The sequence below is a fragment of the Cynocephalus volans genome, chromosome 7 (assembly GCF_027409185.1).
Source record: "Cynocephalus volans isolate mCynVol1 chromosome 7, mCynVol1.pri, whole genome shotgun sequence".
NCBI classification, from domain to species: Eukaryota; Metazoa; Chordata; class Mammalia; order Dermoptera; family Cynocephalidae; genus Cynocephalus; species Cynocephalus volans.
In genome coordinates this window covers 78913194-78932310 of record NC_084466.1, presented here as the reverse complement: position 1 = coordinate 78932310, position 19117 = coordinate 78913194, and the positions used below count along the sequence as shown (strand labels likewise).

Sequence of the window (19117 nt, the reverse complement as noted above, 5' to 3'; positions counted from 1 at the left end):
AATTCAGTCCTCATTCGAGTATTTATTGAGCACTTACTATGTCCCAGGCATTGTGCCAGGTGTTGGGGAATGAGTCATATACACAATAATTCTTTACTTCCGTGAAATTTCTGTTTCAACTGTTTCAAACTAAAACTGAAAGCTCATAGTTAGGTATAGGAGTCAGAGAGCTTCCTTATACTTGATTTTGATTTTAATTTCATTTAAACAAGCTAATTGAGAAGAAAACACCTGTGCTGTTTAGTAAAGCTCTTAGAGCCAAAAGGACTGAAAGTTAAAGGATGAGGAAATTGAAAGCAGAATTTGTGCAGCCTGCAGGATGCATGCTGGGGACCAGAAAGTTCTTGCCCTTTCCTTCTAGCTTCTCCTAGGCAATGGACATTTTACCCAAGAGTGAACCTTTATTGGCTACAAGCTGCAGGAAGTCCTTTCTGGAGTAATTCCTCTTGCTTATCATACACAAACCAAACTGCCACTGCAGAGCCAGGGCTAACATTTTTGGTCTGCTGAAATTTGGAAGTAGAACAGAATGATGTTTTTTCAAAAAAAAATTTTTTTTTGTCCCCCAGCAACCATATCTATTATTTAGTGCATCTCTGACCATTTTGACATGGAGAAATCTTTATGACTATTTGTCTTTCTATGATTGCAGAAAAATTATATTTTAATATATGAAAATAATATTTAGTGGAAAATTTGGTGATAATTTGAACAAATGTCCGGAATTCACTCTTGTTTTTCTTTCTTAAAAGCAGATGAGTAATGGATCATAAAATGCTATACTTATGTATTTTATGTCTAAGGACTGTCAGAGCTGGACTGAGTTTGCTGACTTAGCAGTGACACACTTAGATCTCGCAATGGCGGTTTTTTGTATATAATTTATTTTGATTTGCATTGGGAAAAAGGAAAAGATACGTGATCTGGTAAAGTCTCAAAAATTTAAGTGAAGTTTCATTCGTCAGAGTCGAGACTCTTAAATTAACAGAGTACAAAATCTAGTATGATCTTTTCCATTAAAACAACAACCGGAACCCCTTCTTAGAATTCAGAGATGCACAGACAGTAATTATTTTTTTAAAATTGTAGAAGAAAATAATTACTTGGGTAGTTGGTCAGGTGAGTTAACATAACATCATTGGTGATCAGTGCATATGTCAGTTATGCGGAAAGTTTTCTGTTTGTGTTTATTATATTAAAACAATTTATCTGTTAATGATAGAGTTTTAAAGTCTGCAGTGGTTCTCAATCTTATTTCTTCCATATTTTTAAAAAGAACAATACAATAATGTTAGTCATCATATGTAGTGATTCTCAATGGCAAGGTCATGCCCTTTATAGGGTTGGGTAGTCCTGTTACAATTTTTGGTTGGGACATGCACAATGTGAAAGGGTCGAGCCACACTCCATTGTAAGAAGGATGAATGTGCATCTCAGCCAGGAGCACATTAAATATTTCAGTCCTTAGAAGTATTTATATTCTCCACTTGCCCAAAACACATTTTAAAAATCCAGTTGTGGGTAGGTTCAATGAAATAACCTGTTGGGAAAAGAGGAAAATTAGTTAAAATCAATTTGAACACAATAGCATAATCAGACTAGAAAGTTTATCATTATACGGAAGTGAGTGTATTCATCCCCAGGAATGAGAAAGGTTTCACCCTAGAGGATATGGAGAATGCTTCAAGTTTATTCATGTGCTGTCATCAGCAAGCAACATCGGCATTTATCAGGGTTGAAAGCAAGCTCTAAGTCTTGGAACACTTGAAGAACAGTAACATTTCTCCTTTATTGGTGGTTATGCTGTCATTTTGTTTTCAAGCTTTCCTATATAACTGTGCCGGTGATTGTCACCTTTGTAACTTTTTCAGTACCCATCGTAAAGCAGACCTGGGAAGGACAGGCAGGTCTCATTGAGTACTACAGTGACTACGCAGAAAGTTCAATCCCCACTGTGGATTTGGGAATTCCTAATACAGATAGAGGTGAGTCTTTAATTCTTACTCCTTTTCTTATTAAAGAATCCCCATTCTGCTGGAGATCACATGGTGCTGATAACACCGAGGTCGAGTGTTTGTATCCCTGTACTGGCCAGCCACCAAAAAAAAAAAAAGAAAGAAAGAAAAAAGAAAAAGTTCTTCTTGTAAGTATAGTAAATTAAGTTAGTATAAAAAAAAAATTTATAAAGGGCCGGCCCGTGGCTCACTCGGAAGAGTGCGGTGTTGAGAACATCAAGGCCCCGGGTTCGGATCCCATATAGGGATGGCCGGTTAGCTCACTGGCTGAGCGTGGTGCTGACAACACCAAGTCAAGGGTTAAGATCCCTTTACCGGTCATCTTTAAAAAAAAAAAAAAAAAAATTTATAAGTACTATAATTTTTGCCTCATGTTAGTTTTTTTCCTTCTTCCCCCACCCAACATATTTACCCACAGATACAGACTAGTTCTTTCAAATTCAGGGCTTCAGAGTACAGTGTTGTACATTTTCAGTAGGTTGTATTGCTATGATTGAGCACATGAAACTTACAGTAGAGTTTAACAATAGGTTTTTCATACCTTCATTATTCATCATGGCCATAATGGGGTATCCAAAGTTAACTTATCATCTTTCCACACAAAGCCTCTATCCTCATAAGTCTTATAGTCTAGTTCACATTTTGTATGTAACTCAGAGCAACACCTAAGCACGTTCTACATTGGTTGTATGTAGAATGAGCTCTGTCATGTATGTTGTATTAGTCTGTTTCTGTTGATTAGAACTGAATACCTGAAACTGAGTAATTTATAAAGAAATGAAATTTATTTCTTACAGTTTGGAGGCCGGGAAGTTCAGGGAATACATGTGGTGAGGGCCTTCCTGGGTGCTGACTCTCTACAGGGTCCCATGGCAGACAGGGTGTCACACGGCAGAAATGGGCTGAGCAAGAGAGTGCTAATCTTCTCACTTACTCTCCTTCTAAAGCTATCAGAACCATGCCCATTACTCCATGAATGGATTAATCCATTCAGAGGGAACAGTCCTCACAATGTAATCACCTCTTAAAGGCCCCACCTTTCAATTACCACAGTGGGATTTCCCACCCTCTTAACACTGTTACAATGGGGGTCAAGTTTCCCATGGATGAACTTTTGGGAGATACGTTTAACCCATAGCATATGTTAATATTTTAATTAATAAATTGTTGGGAGTATACCTGCTTTTCTCTTCAGATTGCAGGTTTTCTAATTAAAAACATTTTTTTATTTCAAAAATGGAAATAGAAATTTGGCCATCTCATCTTCAGAGCTTTTTGTTCATCTTAATTTTTATCCAGTGTTCCTGCCACTCTTTTTCCTTAGGTTTTTTGATTCCCTGTACCCTTTAATGAATAAAAAAGAGTAGCAAGCTGATTATCTTGTTCTACAAAGTAATTTATCTTGATTATTTTAAATTAGTGTCATTTATAATTCCTTGATTAAGAAAATAAAATGTGTAATCAGATATGTCATTCCTGTAGCTAACAATTCTTCAGACAAGGTTAAATATATTAGTCTGTCTGTTGCTGTCTGTTTTGGAAAAACTAGTTTAGATCGAATTTTCTCTTTTTTTTGTTAACCTTTCTTTTTAAGACTTCAGTTTAGATTGGCTTCAATAATAATTTACTTATTCATGCATTCCTTATTTGATTTCCTCATTTGTTTCTAGTCTGACCTAATTATTGCCCATATTTGTAGTCTCTTTTAATTCAAAAGGAATTTAAGATGGCTTTCAAAAATATATACTGTGATGGTTAAAAATACATAAAGAGATAAGGAATAAAGAAAATACAAGATTGAGTGGTTTAATATTAATTAATTAATATTAGTTTGTTCTCTACTGTGTCACCAAATACTTAGTTGAAATGAGGGGCATATTCTTATTTATCACTTGAGTATTCTTCCCAAGCATTTTATGCTTATCTTGGTCTCAGTATTACATTGTGGTGCCTTTAAAGCATTGTGATTTATCTGTTGGCATCTTAAGGACTGTGATTCTCTGTCTTATTCAGCACTATATCTTTAGTGCATATCTTGGTACTTTCCACAGTATCTGGCACATTAGAAACTTAGTAAATATTTACAAAATGAATGAAGGTATAGTCTTCCACTTGTACACTGTATTAGTCCATTTCTGTTGCTTATAACAGAATACCTGAAACTGGGTAATTTATAAAGAAATGAAATTTATTTCTTAAAATTTTGGAGGCTGGGAAGCCCAAGTTTAGGGAACACACTTGCTCTCCGTTTAAAGCCATCAGAACCACGACCATGACCACCCATTAAAGCAGCAACACGTTACTCCACGAATGGATCAGTCCGTTCACTAGGGCATGGTCCTCAGATCCAATGACCTTTCAGAGGCCCCACCTTTCAAATGTCATAGTTGGATTTCCCACCCTCTTAACACTCTTACAGTGGAGATTAAGTTTCCAGTACATGAACTTTTGGGGGCACATTTGACCCATAGCATACCATTGCTTCCTTGTGAGGTGGTGCTTGGGGTTCTAAAAGTTCCTTCAGAATAAGCGTATCTAAGAAAAGATGCCAGCCTTCTCTAATTGCTGTGAGGCTGACAACCTTCTTGTTTGTCTGTACCAAAGATACCAACTCTGTCTGTGCCTCAAATAACCTGTGTGACCTTGTGTAATTCCCCTAATCTCTCTAGTTCTCCATTTCCTTGTGTGAAATGAGTAGTTTTTAGACTTCATGATCTCTAAAATTCCTACCGGTGTACTATGTCTATGACAGAGAAGGCTAGTTTTTTAAAATCCGAATTATTAAGGTGTACGTTGGCATCCAATCTCTTACAGCACTTCAAAACTAATAAAAAAAATTTTAATGAATTATATATAGACAGTTTGACTCCACAAATTGCTAAAGTGATATGCATTCAATAGAAATTGTACTTCGAGTACCCATATGATCGTTCTGTTTTTCACTTTAAGTACAGTATACAATAAATTACATGAGGTATTTAACACTTTAGAATAAAATAAGCTTTGTGTTAGATGATTTTGCCCAACTGTAGGCTAATGTAAGTGTTCTGAGCATGTTTAAGGTAGGCTAGGCTAAGCTGTGATGTAGTTTAGGGGTATTAAATGTATTTTCAACATCGTAAGTCAAGGAGCATCTGTATATTTTAGAGAAAATTATACACTTTGTTTTCTTCTTGCCTTTCCTAGGTCATTGTGGAAAGACATTTGCCATTTTGGAAAGATTTTTGAATCATAGCCATGGCAAAGTAACATGGTTAGTCATTGTAGATGATGATACATTAATAAGGTAAGAAGTCATTCTTATCCTAAGTGGCTTTAAATTCTACACATATTCATATTCAAAAACTATGATGGGTACTTCTGCTTCTGGCAAAAATGGAATAACAGGGATGAGATTTACTCTCCTATCTGAAACACCCTCCCAAAAGGACAAAATATATGAAATAAAGGTTTTTAAGACTCTGGGCATTAAGGCAACAAAGGGCATTGGTACCTGAGAGAGACATGAAGCAAATGAGGTCCGTCCTATGACTGCCCAGCTGCGTGCTTTAAAGAGAGTTCCAAACCACTGTTTAGGAAAGGGGCACCAGGTAGAATCTGGGAGACTCTTTGAGTTGAAGAGATGGAGCTGAGAGTTTCACGAGACTAAGGCTGTTAGAGTGTGCAGAACAGAGTACCAGAGAAGAGACTGATGCACAGAAGACACTGGAGATCTGTAGAGGGTTCTCATTAAGTATTTGGTAGAGTATTGATCGGTAGACTATTGGTAGTGCATGTGTGTGTGGAAGCTACCCAAGGCTAGGGGAAGAACCAAGCAAAATGATAAGAGGGAATGATGCCCAACACTCACACAGGGCTGTCTACACAGCCAGTTCCCGCCAGCCAGACTGGAGAGGCTATGACTCACAGGGTATTGGGTAGAGTATACAAAAGGGTTTCGTGTCAGGAGTGGAGAATAGTTTACCTTAGACTAAGCACCGCTCTAGTTCTGCCTCACAAATATGAATAGCACAACCCCAAAAGACCAAACCATTTCCAAGTATCTAGCCTGTAGCTGAGAACAAAAGTCTAGAAGATTTATAGAAATATAAAAATATCCAGCACCCAGTAAGATAAAATTACAATGTTTTCCATCCAATCAAAAGTTAGCAAGATAAGAGGGGATTATTAGAAAAGAAAAAAAAAAAATTACCAGCAATGCAAAGCAGCAGGAAAATAATGAGAAAACATCAGTTGATTGAAATTGTCCCCAAAGTGTTAGAATTATCAGTTATTAAGCTGTTACTATTAAATAGTTATTATAACGCTATTTCATATGTTCAAAAAAGAGACACAGAAGGTATAAGTAACTCTGAAATTGTACTTCTAGAAATGAAAAGTACATTTTCTGAGGTGAAAAACCCAATGGATGGGATTAACAGTAAATTAGACATTGCAGAAGAAAATATCAGTGAACTTGAAGGCATTCCTATAGTGACTATCCAAAGTGAAGCATGAAGATAAAAAATGATTTTAGAAAATGAACGGAACATCACTGAGCTGCAGGACAGTTTCAGGTGGTCTTGTATATGTGCAGTTTTTGTCCCCAAAGAGAAGGGGCACATGACAAATATTTAAAGAAATGTTTTCCAAATTCGATGAAAACTATAAACCCACAGACCCAAGAAGTTCAATGAACCGTAAGCACAACCGTGAGCATAAAAGCAGAGCACAACTGCCTCCAAGAATGCAAAAATGATGCCCTCTTCAGCAGCATCTCATGCAGCATTTATTGCATCTGTAACTGCATCACTTGTGCCAGCAACCTTTAGCAGAGCTGCTCTACCTGAAACTTGGGCAGATGTTCATTTACTTTTTCTTCTTTTTTCATATTCACTAGTAATAATATCTAACTGCTCAGTGATGTCTTAAATGTGCTTTTTAGTGTGAGCCTTGTTACTTTTGATTTGGGGTTAGCCCCTCTTCTCTATGAATAACAACAGCCACATCTTTAACCTGGAGCTCTGACTTCTAGAAGAGCAAAAAGTATTGAGGACATAAAAAAATACCTTGAATGTAAACTTGGAAAACTAAAAAAAAAAAAAAAAGGAAGTGGACAAAGTAAATGAAATTAGAATTTAATGGACTCAAGAAAGAAATAGAAGATGACAAATTCATGACTAAATTACAAAACACCCAAAGTAAACAAAATCTAATGAAAATGTAACAAGGCACATGGATGAAAATTAGGAAAGCAATCAAGAAAGTGAAAATGGTTTAAAGAAGTTAAAAGGGTTAGAAACAAGTGGTTGAAATGGAGGAGGCAAAGAAGTCCAATACATGTATAATTGGAGTCCTGATTAAGGAAAATCAAAAGAACAGAAATGGTATTTAAATGATCAGAAATAAGAGAAGATCTTACTCTATAAATTGAGCAGGTCCACTGGGTACCATGGGAAATTGACCTGAAATCGACTTCTTCACATATCTAAGTAAAACAATTTGGTTTTAAAGATAAAACCTCAACTAAATATCAAGAAAATTAGACTGGCCCCAGAATTCTCAAAATAACATAAAAAACATAGTAACAGTAGATTTTTTATGCAGCCAAGCTGTTTTTCAGTATTAAGGCTATAGAAAAAGTTTTCAGTGTACCTGACCTAAGGGAATAGTGCACACCTGTGCCCTTCTTGAGGAATATATTAGGGAAGGAACTTCATCCAATCAAAAGAAGTGAAAAAGGACTGAAGTTGAGCATTTCATATATTTAACTGTAGAACTAAAAGTGGAACAGGGGTGGGTTTATGGGTAGAATAGGATGTAAATGTTGTATATTCAGGCAGAGGAGAAAGTGTTACAACTAAAAAAGAATGGGAGAAAGGGGAAGTATAATAAGACTTGTCTGTTGTAGGTAATAGATGAGATTTGAAGGATACCATGTAAAACTAACAGACCAAAGAATAAAATGTTAAATAAAAAAAAACATGGTAAGACATAAAAAGATTAACTACAAAGATAAATATCAGGGGGAACACACTTTCTGAATAACAAAAATATTGTTTAAAAAAGCAAAGAAGACACACTAAGTAGATAAACAGTAAATATAATACATATAATAATTCCAACCTAAAATAATTTTACAGTGTTAAAAACTAAACATTATCAGCCATAAATGTGAGCAGGTTTAATTCACCTAATAAAAGAACAGACTTTTCAAATTAGCTCATAAAGCAAACCCCAACTCTATACAAGAGACACATACAAATACAGTCATTCAAAAATCTAAAAACAAAGGGATGGATAAAGATTTGTCAAGACAACCATAATTCAATTTCCAACTCAAAAAGCTAGGAAAGGAACCACAAAGTCAACCCAGAAAAACACAGGGAAGGAAATAATAATAAAGATAAGTGGAGAGACAATGAGGTAGAGAACAGAAAAGCAGAGGATCAAATTAATAAGTTAAAATTTTGGTTCCTTGAAAAAAAAATCAACAAATTGTATTGAGTGGTTTCCAGGAGATATTGTTAATGAAAAAAGCAAGGTCCAAAATAATATATTTAGTATGTTATCCTATGTGTAAGAAAGAAGGGGAAATAAAACATGCCTCTACACTATCTATTCATCCTTACAGTAAGAGATAAAATGCAAACCAAAAAACTGTGAAGTTGCTTACCTAAACGGGTTTGGGTGGGGGAATAGGAGAGATGGAGTTGGGGTGTATGTGACACTTCTGTGAGTTTATTTCTTAGTTTAGTGTTCGTTTTTTGTTTGTTTGTTTGTTTTTAAATAAACAACAGGAATTTACTTCCCCTAGTCTGGAGGCTGGAAGTCTGAAGTCGTGTTCTGGTGAGGGTGCGCCTCTGGTTGCAGACTGCCAGCTTCTTGTTGTGTCCTCTCCTGGTGAAAAGAGAGTGAGCTGGCTCTCTGGCCTTTTCTTATGAGGGCACTAATCTCATTCGTGAGAGCTCCACCCTCATGACCAAATTACCTCCCAAGGGTCTGCCTCCTGATACTGTCACATTAGGGACTAGATTTCGGCATGTGAATATGGAGGGGAGGATGCAAACACTCAGTCCAGAACAGCTACTAATCTTCTCTTAGGGTAGATTGCCAACACTAAGAAAAGAAATGTTCCAATTTTAAATAGAGAAGATGGAAAAACACTCTAAAAATTATGTAACATGGTTTTATTTCACCATAATTTGGTTTATCTACACCGTTTTTGTTTTGTTTATTTTTTTTTATTGTGGTAACACACATATAACGTTTAGCATCATAACCATTTTTAAGTGTACAGTTCATTGGTATTAAATAAATTCATAATGTTGTGCAATCATCTCCTTAACACTTATTTTGTAAAATTGAAACTCTATAGCCATTAAACAATAACTTAAAATTTCCTCCTAACCCCAGCCCCTGGCAACCACTGTTCTGCTTTCTATCTCTATGATTTTGACCGCTCTAAGTAACCTTATATAAGTGGAATCATACAGTACTTGTCTTTTTGTGACTTGCTTATTCACTTAGCATAATATTCTCAAAGTTTATCTGTGTTGTGGCTTATTGTGAAATTTCCTTCCTTTTTACGGTTGAATAATATTCCATTGTATGGATATACTATATTTTGTTTATTCATTCATCTGTTGATGGATACTTTGGATCATGTGGTATTTTTAATTATTTTTAACTTTTTGGTGTCCTACTGTTTTCCACAGAGGCTGTTCCTTTTTATATTGCCATTGACAGTGTGCTGGTGTTCCAGTTTCTCCACCTCCTCGTCAACACTTCTTACGTATTTATTTTTTTGATAGTAGCCGTCCTAATGTATGTGTGGTGGTATCTCATTATAGTTTCGACTTGAATTTTTCTGATGATTAGTGATGCTGAGTGTCTTTTGATGTGCTTATCGGCCATTTGTATGTCTTCTTTGGGAAAATGTCTATTTAGGTTTCTTGCTCATTTTTGAATTGGTTTGATTGCTTTTTTGTTCAGTGTTAGGATAGGAGTTCTCTATGTGTTCTGGATATTAATCCTTTATCAGATATATGATTTGCAAATATTTTCTCTCATAATGTGGGTTGCCTTTTACCCTATTGATAGTGTCTGGGTAATTTAGATAGAGACTGGGTCATTTATAAACAATAGAAATTTGTTTCTCACAGTTGAGGCTGGAGATTCAAGATGAAGGCTCCAGCAGGTTTGGTGTCTGGTGAGAGCTGCTCTCTGCTTCTCAGGTAGTGCCTTGAATGCTGCTTCCTGCGGAGCAGGTGAACCCTGTGGCCTCACATGGCAGAAGGGAAGGGGGTGAATTCACTCCCTCCAGCCTTTTTATAAGGGCCTTAATCTGCCCTCTTCACTTAATCACCTCTTAAAGCCTCCCTTCCTCTTAATGCTATCAAATTGGTGATTGTTTCATCATATGAGTTTTGGGGGACACATTCAGATCATAGCAGTGTCTTTTGATGCACAGTTTTTAAAAAATTTTCATGAAGTTCAGTTTGTCTATTTTTTCTTTTGTTGCCTGTGCCTTTGGTGCCATAATAAACAAATGATTGCTAAATCCGACGTGAAGTTTTTGCCCTATGTTTTCTTTTAAGAGCTGTATTTTTTAAGTCTTAAATTTAGGTCTTTGATCCATTTTGAATTAATTTTTGTATATGGTGTTATGTAAGGGTCCAACTTCATTCTTTTGCATGTGGATATCTGGTTTTCCCAGCACTGTTTGTTGAAAAGACTCCTTTTTCCATTGGATGGTCTTGGTATCCTTGTCAGAAATCATTTGACCATATATGCAAAGGTTTGTTTCTGGGCTCTCTATTCAATTTCATTGGTCTGACTTTATCATACTGTTTGGATTACTGTGTCTTTGTACAGTGAGTTTTGAAATCATGAAATGTAAGTCCTCCAGCTTTGTTCTTCTTTATCAAGATTGTTTTGTCTCTTCGGGGTCCCTTGAGATTTCATATGAATTTTAGGATGGGTTTTTCTATTTCTGCAAAAAAGGTCATTGAGATTTTGGTAGGGATTGCATTGAATCTGTAGATAGCTTTGGATAGTATTGACATTTTAACAGTATAAAGTCTTCTAATCCATGGACATGTTCTAAAATGTGGTGTGTGTTCACATACGTGTTGCCAAGCTCTTTCTGCTGAAGAGGCTAGAAGCAAAGATATCTCAGTAGCACTGAGAAACTATTGCATAGAACTAATAGTGTTGCTTTCCCCACTAAAAGAACCAGGGCTTCTCAGAATTAAGGGCTGAGTCATGGAAGGTATAAAATATATTTAGAACATCTTTTTTTACCAGAAAGTAAGGAGTGCTCAAAATTTTAAAAAGAGAGAGAAAGAAAAAAAAATAGAAAAGTGCATGTCAAGAGGACACAGAAGCAAGCTTGAATGGGTTCCCATTGGCCACATCTGGGACAAGTTAAGCATCAGTATAGTTAATGACAGTAATTAATTATGAACTATTAAAAATTAGGAATCAATGAGTTCATGCTTCTAAAAAATAAGTAAATAGGTAAGTAAATAAATAAATGGGGGAGAAGGGCAGGATCTTGCTTGCGGGATAACGGTGAGTTCTGACTGATAAATGTGCAGGGGGTGATGGAGTTGGAAAAGGCATCACTTTGTAACCATCATAGTAAAGATTAATTCAGGCAAGAATCATTAATGTATACTACACTAGGGGTCAATTATGATGAGAACCAGGATATTTACATATGTCAAAGTGTCTGCCCAGAGACTGTTAGAAATATTAGGGCAAATATAGTTACCATCCAGTGGTAAAACCAGACAACACCTTGACTCAGTGATCAGAGTGAACGTTACCAACAAAGGACAGATGGACATTGTGTGCCATATGCACCATTGCTATGTAATACTGTGACCAGGAATGCATTACCTGAGTTTTACCAGGAGGAAGCATCAGACAAACACAACATGAGGATTCTATCAAAAAGGCTGGGGGGGCTTATAGTATTCAAAATACCAGTGTCTTGAAAGACAAAGAGAAGTTGAGGAACTGTTGCAGATTAAAGAAAATTAAAGTGATGCGATAAATAAATGCAGTAAGGAATCCTGGGCTTCATCCTGTACTGGAAGGGAAAAAAATGTTAAAATGGAAATTATTGGGTTAATTCATAAGATTAAAATATGAATGGTTAGTGTAGCTATAAGCATTGTGTCAGTGTTTTCAGTTTCGGGTTATTATAATTAAGGGCTCTATGCACCTTTGTGTACAAGTCTTTGTATAGACATCTGCTTTCATTTCTCTCACTAAATACCTAGAAGCGGAATGCCCGGGACATGTAGCAGATGTATGTTTAGCTTTTTAAGACACTTATTGTGTCAATGTTAAGTTTTCTGAAGTTGCTTTTTCTACTTTTAGGATATGTGCATTGATGATTTAGGAGGAAAGGAGCATAGTGTATGCAACTTTAAAATATTTCAGAAAAGGAAAAAAAGTATATTAATATACATACATATTACATATATACGTATGTGTGTGTATATATATAGAGAGAGAATAAATAAAACTAATGGGGTAAATGTTAACAGTTGGTAAATCTGGGTGAAGTATATATGGGACTTCTTTGTCCTATTGTTGCAACTTTTCTATAATCTTAAAATTATTTCCAAATAAAAAATTAAAGATTCGGGTGGAAATGTTCTGGGTTGTGAGGATAAGATAAGTATCACGCTGTGAAAGTGTGGGAGTGGTGTGAAGACATGTTAGTGTAGCTTTGGCAGCACTGACCCCAGGGTGCTGCCGTGCTGACTGTCTTCATTTCTGTGTCTCACAATGGCCTGAAATGGTAACAGATTGTTAAATGAATTTTTTTTTTTCCTGGATCAGTCGCCAAATCCCCTGAGATAAATCTCCAGATCTGTCTGCTTTCTCCACATTTCTACTTCTTAGCAACTATATGATAGTTGTCAGGCTCAGTTTGTGATCCTTCAGCTTTAAAATGATGTTGTGAATATGGGAATGGTTAGTGTTATCAGAAAAAGAAACCCAGAGGAGATGTTAAATCCTAGTTACTTTAGTTTCAAAAATATTGCAGGTTGCAGGTTGAATTGATAATTTTACAATATGCTGGAGGAAGAGAAATACCATGAACTTCTCATTCCTCTCAGGTCCCAAAGTAGATATAAATTTGTCCCAGAGGGCTCTGAGTGTTTTGCAGAGCCTTTTACCGACCAAGGAGGTGATTTCCTTAGAGATCTTTAAGAGTAAATTCTCTGTCACTAAATGGTATCTGCACATTTCTTTGCCTTCCCTCACAGTTATTTACCAGACAACTTCCTGAAGACTGATTCCAAATTAGGTACTTAGAATGTTTAACTCGTGTGCCAAAAACAGGATAGTGTCCTGAGATAGGATTTCCTGGTCACTCAGAAACTCAACATTATTGGAGGCCTTGACCTTCAGACAAAACCAAATCAGCAGATGTAAACCTGATTAGCAGACTTGTAGACTGTGAGCACCTCCACTTGCTAGAGGTTTTTTTTCATACATTAGTTTGTTTTCTTCACTTTCAGCTTTAGCTTTATTAGTTGGGGTATTTTTGTAAGACTCATGAGCATGGATACAGAAGGTGATCTCTTCTGGTGCATCTTTATTTTGTTTTCTTATCACCCACTCCTGTCCCCAGAAATGAGACTTCGGAACACTGGTCTGCATGTGAACCCTGCTCTGTGAGAAAGGATTTCACAGTTAATAATTTGGAGAAATGCCTGGTAGTGCATCCCCTTCTGGAGATGCATGATGCTTCTGAATCACAGGCTCTGAAAAACACACCAAAATTTATTTAGTCCATTAAAAAATTTTAACCCAAAGTTACTAATCATGGGAAAATTTTTTTAAGGAATGCTGATTAATATCACAAGAAAGCTAGGACTATGGTTTGCAACCTGAAAAGCTCTTGGTTAGGAAGAAACAGGAGGACTTGATCAGACATTTCTAAGTGATATAAGTTCTTAAAACACAGAAAAACTAGACTTTCTTAGTATTAACCTTTGTGTCTACTTTAAAAAGTTATTTCTAGATTTTATTATCTTATGAAATCTTTTGTTTTTTTTCATTCTTACAGCAGCTGTAGTTGCTGGCATTTTTCTGACCAGCTCCTGGATATTCTCACTGCACTCTGTAAGCTATGGTTGTTAACAAATGACAAAGAGGGATAAGGGCCAAAAAGTGTCAAAGGTATAAACAGACATGAAAGGTTCATGGGCAGGTGTGACCTTCTTGAGGGAAGCACTAGCATAATTGTGCATGATCATCTGAGGATTTCTAGGAAAGCCTCGCTGCCTGATTTTCTTCCTCACCTGCCAGCCAGGTGCCTGACATGAACCCCCAACTCATTTACAGCCTGAAAGCTCCTTTTTTGGGCCATTGATAAATTTTTAAGATACCCAGTCCATCTGAAAAGATGTGAGGACTGGTTCACACTCACTTGGGAAAAGGACAGATAGGCAGGAAATCTCTAGCAGACCGGCCACCTTCACTTTGTCAGCCCGCTACCCCCACCCAAAATAGGCTGCCGTGTTCTGGTTCTGTTCCAGGTTCTGTTAAACCCGGGGAGTGAGCCCCTTGTTTCTCCATTTCTCTTCTGTTTCCAGTAATTTACAGTGTTTCTACATTTAAAGGGGTCTTTTTAAAAACTCCATTTCTTTTAAAAAAATCACTCAAATTTCACCTCTAAATAATTTCAGCATAGTACTGTACAACGTGAACAGTGGCATGTAAGAACCATAAAATATTTATTCTGATACCACATTTGTATTAAATAATTGTTGCTTATTCCCTTTGGCATCTCAGTATCTCCAGGCTGCAGCACTTGCTGAGCTGTTATGACCCCAGCGAGCCGGTGTTTCTGGGAGAGCGCTACGGCTATGGCCTGGCCACCGGCGGCTACAGCTACATCACAGGAGGAGGAGGGTAACTATGGCACAGCTTTCTGCACATACTCTGAGCATTAAACTTCCCTTTCCACAAGGTAGAGGTGGCTCTGTGGCGCTGGGATCTGTACTGATATGTGTGTGCTCTATAAATGGTAGCTGTTAGTAGAATAGGAAAGGGAACATTATACAGGTATTTGCTAAATATAAAAAGTACCCATAGTAAGGAATATTTACCCCTCAAAGAGACAATAAAAAATTCTATGTCAGTGTACTTGGTAGACATGTCCCTGTAATAACGATTGCTTCTAGGCAGCCAAATAGTTTTGATTGTTTAAATGAAAAAAAATTGGTTATAGATTTTAATTTCAGAAAATAAGCCATCAGACTTTTAAATTCTCCAGTGCTTAATAAATCATGTTTTGGAAAAGAGTATCATAGAAGCTTAGACTTAGGCAATTAAGTGATATTTGTGTAGGATTTATAGGTTTTAAATAACAATTAAAAATCATTGTTTTTAAATGAAGCATCTGCCTAGTCTCTTATGAGGAAAGATTTTAATTTGATTTATATGGGTAAATCAATTGAGCAGTTAGTCTTTTCTATTCTATAATCTTTGTTATTGGGGTGTTCAAGGAGAATCTTGTTATCAACTATAGTCATTTAAATTCATTCAGCAGATGTTTGTTGAATGTACAACATGTGCTGAGCAATGTTCTAATTTGTAATTCAGGGATTATAAACCTCTGAAGGGCTAGGACCATGTACTCCTGCTTTGCATGGGTCCTACCATGAGATCTCCGGAGGCACATTGCAGGTATCTGGTTCATTCTGGCTGATTCAGTGGTGAACATGTATGGCGGTGGCTTTTTTGTAGTGATAACCAAGCCTGAGCAGGAGCGCTTATCTTTGTTGCATCTACCTGAGGTCATTAGCAACAGGACATGGGAGTCCCAGGAGGCCTTTGAAAAGACACTAAAGAATAAGTCCAAGGAGTGTTGACCTCTACATTAAAAAATGGTCAAGCTGTTTGCAGCCTGTGGTAATGCATTTAGCTTTTTGTGCAAGGTGTCAGGGCCAAGTAAAGAGCAGGGCATGGCACCCACTGAGCCAGTACTCTCTGCTGTTGAAAGGGGCCCTGTACTTGGCATATGGGTTTATATATTTTGCAGCATGATGATGTTCATATGCTTTTAACACAGAAGTGACTTTTTGTGTTTCTGCAAGAGAACTATTTTGTTGTCTTTCTTGCCTGTTGGATTTAGCTGTTTTGAGACCGGCACTTGTGGCCTTCTGAAATGTCACTTTATCTTCCTTAACTAGCACTGCCTTTCATCACTCCAGGTAGTGGGTTGTTCATTCAACTAGTCTGGTGTGTGCCAGGCATTGGATGCACAGGTGAAAGCTGCACAGCCCCTTCCCTACAGGAGCTCACAGGCTGGGGCCAGATTGGCAGATACATGGTGTGATTGTCACTGCTCCCCTTCATGTGCACATGGCAGGTCCTGCTAGACCACCAAGGTGGCACCTTTAAACTCTTCTATGTTCAACCTCTACCTTGCTACTGGATGTCTCCTGCCACCTCTAGTTTTCCCATCTGAAAACTTCTTTCCATCCCCATGCCATCTCTTCTCTGTCCCCATTTTCTCAGTACCATATTTAACCTTCTATGTAAACTACCTCACCAAGGTCCACGATGACCTCACGGTAGCCAGTCAGGTGGATCCTTCCCAGTCTTCTCTCATTTCACCTCTTAGCAGCCTGGGATGAAGATTCCTGTTTACTTAAATCCTTCTTTCCCTTGCATTCCAGAACGCCATCCTGCCTTTGTCCATTCCTGTCTTTCTGGCCAGACCTTCTCAGTTCTTTTTATCTGTCCCTTCAATGTCTTTGTTTCTCAGGTGTCTTTTCTAGTCTCCCTTCTCTTCTCATTCTGTGGCCTGATGCTGAACTCTCCTGACCTCCTGATTCCCAGACCCACCTACTAGAGGACAACTCCACGTGGCTGGTTCTCAGGCACATCACACTCAACACCTCCCGTATGGAATTCATTTCTGACTTCAGCCCCTGATTTGGTTTTCTCCAGCGATCCTCTCTCAGGGAAGGTATCAGCGCATGTGAGTTCCTGCCCCTGGAGTCTGAGAGTCAGCTCACACCCTTTCCTGTCTTCTTTTCCCACTCCCCTGCAGTTGACTGAGTTGCTAAGTCATGTCAGTGTTATCTCCCGAATGCCTCTTCCACCAGTACTTCTCTCCACATCCAGTAATCTTGTCTCGGTCATGGTCACCTTTTCTGTGGGTTCCTGCTGCAGCCTCCTGCTCTTCCGACGTCTCATCTTACTGCACTCACTGCATGCTGTCACCCACCCCGTAGTCAGAGACCTTTACAAAAGCAGATCCGATCCTCTCTCTCCCCTGCCCAGAGGCCTTTAATGGCTTCCCATTGCCTTTATTTTTTCCCAAGAATGTGAACGCTCTTCTGCCTTTGGGATCTGAGATGAGAAAATGATCATTCAGACTGCAGCAAGCGTGAGGCTGGTCTGGGGTTAGGCCTCCATTTTAACCACCTCCAGTTTGCCACCTCGACAGCCTCCTGGGTGCCGCTGAGCCACTGCCGCGGGGCTGAGGGCTCCGGCAGGTCTCCTCGTCCACCTGCCTGCCCCAGGCCCAGTTGCCCCAGAAAAATGCCACGGCCTGCTACTCACCTGTGCAGGATTCTCCTCTCCAGAAATTCATTCATCTAGGCTTCATGGTGTCCACTTCTGTTCAGTTCCATAGATAAATGTGATTTTTATTTTATTCACATTTTTCTGTGCGTTACCAAGGCATGAAAGTTTTTTGCGTCCTTTGATATCCTAACTGGCTGTGGAACTTTTCCCACCGCCTGCATCTTCTTCTCCCAGATCTTGTAAGCCTTGATTTACATGCCTCTCGTGACCTTGGCAGATGCTATTTTTCCTTTCTAGCCGCATCCGTCTTCACCCTCATCTTAAGGAATTCATGCTGAACTTGCTTCAGTTTCTCAGAGGCACTATTTTGTTTTCTTTTCCCCCAAGATATGGCATACATAGCATTGTTCCCCATCCCAGCTTTTCTGTCTGGCTAATTCCTCCTGGTTCTTTGGCCTCGATATAGTTATCATTTATTTACTCCTGGAAGCCTTCAACCCAGTCTGGCCCCTTAAATCTGAGTTTAATGTCTTTCTAATGTACTTTCATAGCATATTATGCAAACCATTATCATTTAATTGCCGATTTACTTTCCTGTTTTCCACTTACATTATGAATTATTTGAAGGCAGCACCTGTGTCTCATTTCTCATTGTATCCCCTCTTCCTAGCTAGGGACTCATTGTTTTCAAGGTCCAGTGAATAAATGAATAAATAAATGCATGGACACTGGGCATTGATCTTTACATAGCTAGCATTGACCCCTGTGATATTCTGTTTTTAATAGCACTTTTACAATGATGCAGAAACATTCTTCATGAGATTGTCTCATATTAACCTTTGATAAAAGTTGCAGACACAGTGTTGTATAGTTTCCTTAGTGTTACAGAAGAATTTTGTGATGTAGTTTGAGAACCAGGATGCTTTTTTAAATAGCAAGTCAGGATCAGTGGCTTGTAAAACCAACTCGTGGACCATAACCAGCATTTTAAAGTAATGAAATATCGAGTGGAATAGAATAAAGTAGGTAGTGTCAGAGTGCATCACGTTACTGTTTTGTGAAATTTTTGTTTCAGTTCTATACACATGCACACAACACATATAAATGGTTGTAATGTAAGATGCATTTTTCTTGTTTTCTGACTGTGGGTTATGGTCGTGTAAATTTTTGAAAACCACTGTCTCACCCCACCCTCCTAGGCCCCACTTGTGCAAGCTGAGTCAGAAGTGTGCACTCCAGTGTTGTTATGTCGTTGGAAAGTGAGACCCTTCCCCTATTTGAATCCAGTGTATGTTTTTCATTTTCTTACTGACTCCATGAAAGTTTAGGCATTTGGAGAAAAATAATTGAATGACTATTTTCTTTTTTCAAAACTATATATATGTGAATTTGGGTAGGAAGCTGTGCTCAGAGTGTCATCAGCCTCTTTGGCAGCCTTGGGGGCAAACGACTGTACCAGAATAGGATAGAGGACAGTGTCCTTGGAACAGTCCACAGGTGGTGTTACCCAAAGAGACAGCCATGACCTGCTTATCTGCTGAAGACCAAGA

General features: G+C 38.0%; 1 protein-coding gene across 1 annotated transcript in view; it reads left to right on the top strand.

Annotated features, from left to right (window-relative positions):
• B3GLCT (beta 3-glucosyltransferase) overlaps window positions 1-19117 on the top strand; it is a 111580-nt gene that overhangs the window by 75716 nt on the left and 16747 nt on the right. The window contains exons 11-13 of the mRNA XM_063102841.1: window positions 1872-1985; window positions 5202-5301; window positions 14820-14939. Of these exons, the coding sequence (XP_062958911.1) occupies window positions 1872-1985; window positions 5202-5301; window positions 14820-14939 (334 nt within the window). The remainder of the gene's footprint in view (window positions 1-1871; window positions 1986-5201; window positions 5302-14819; window positions 14940-19117) is intronic.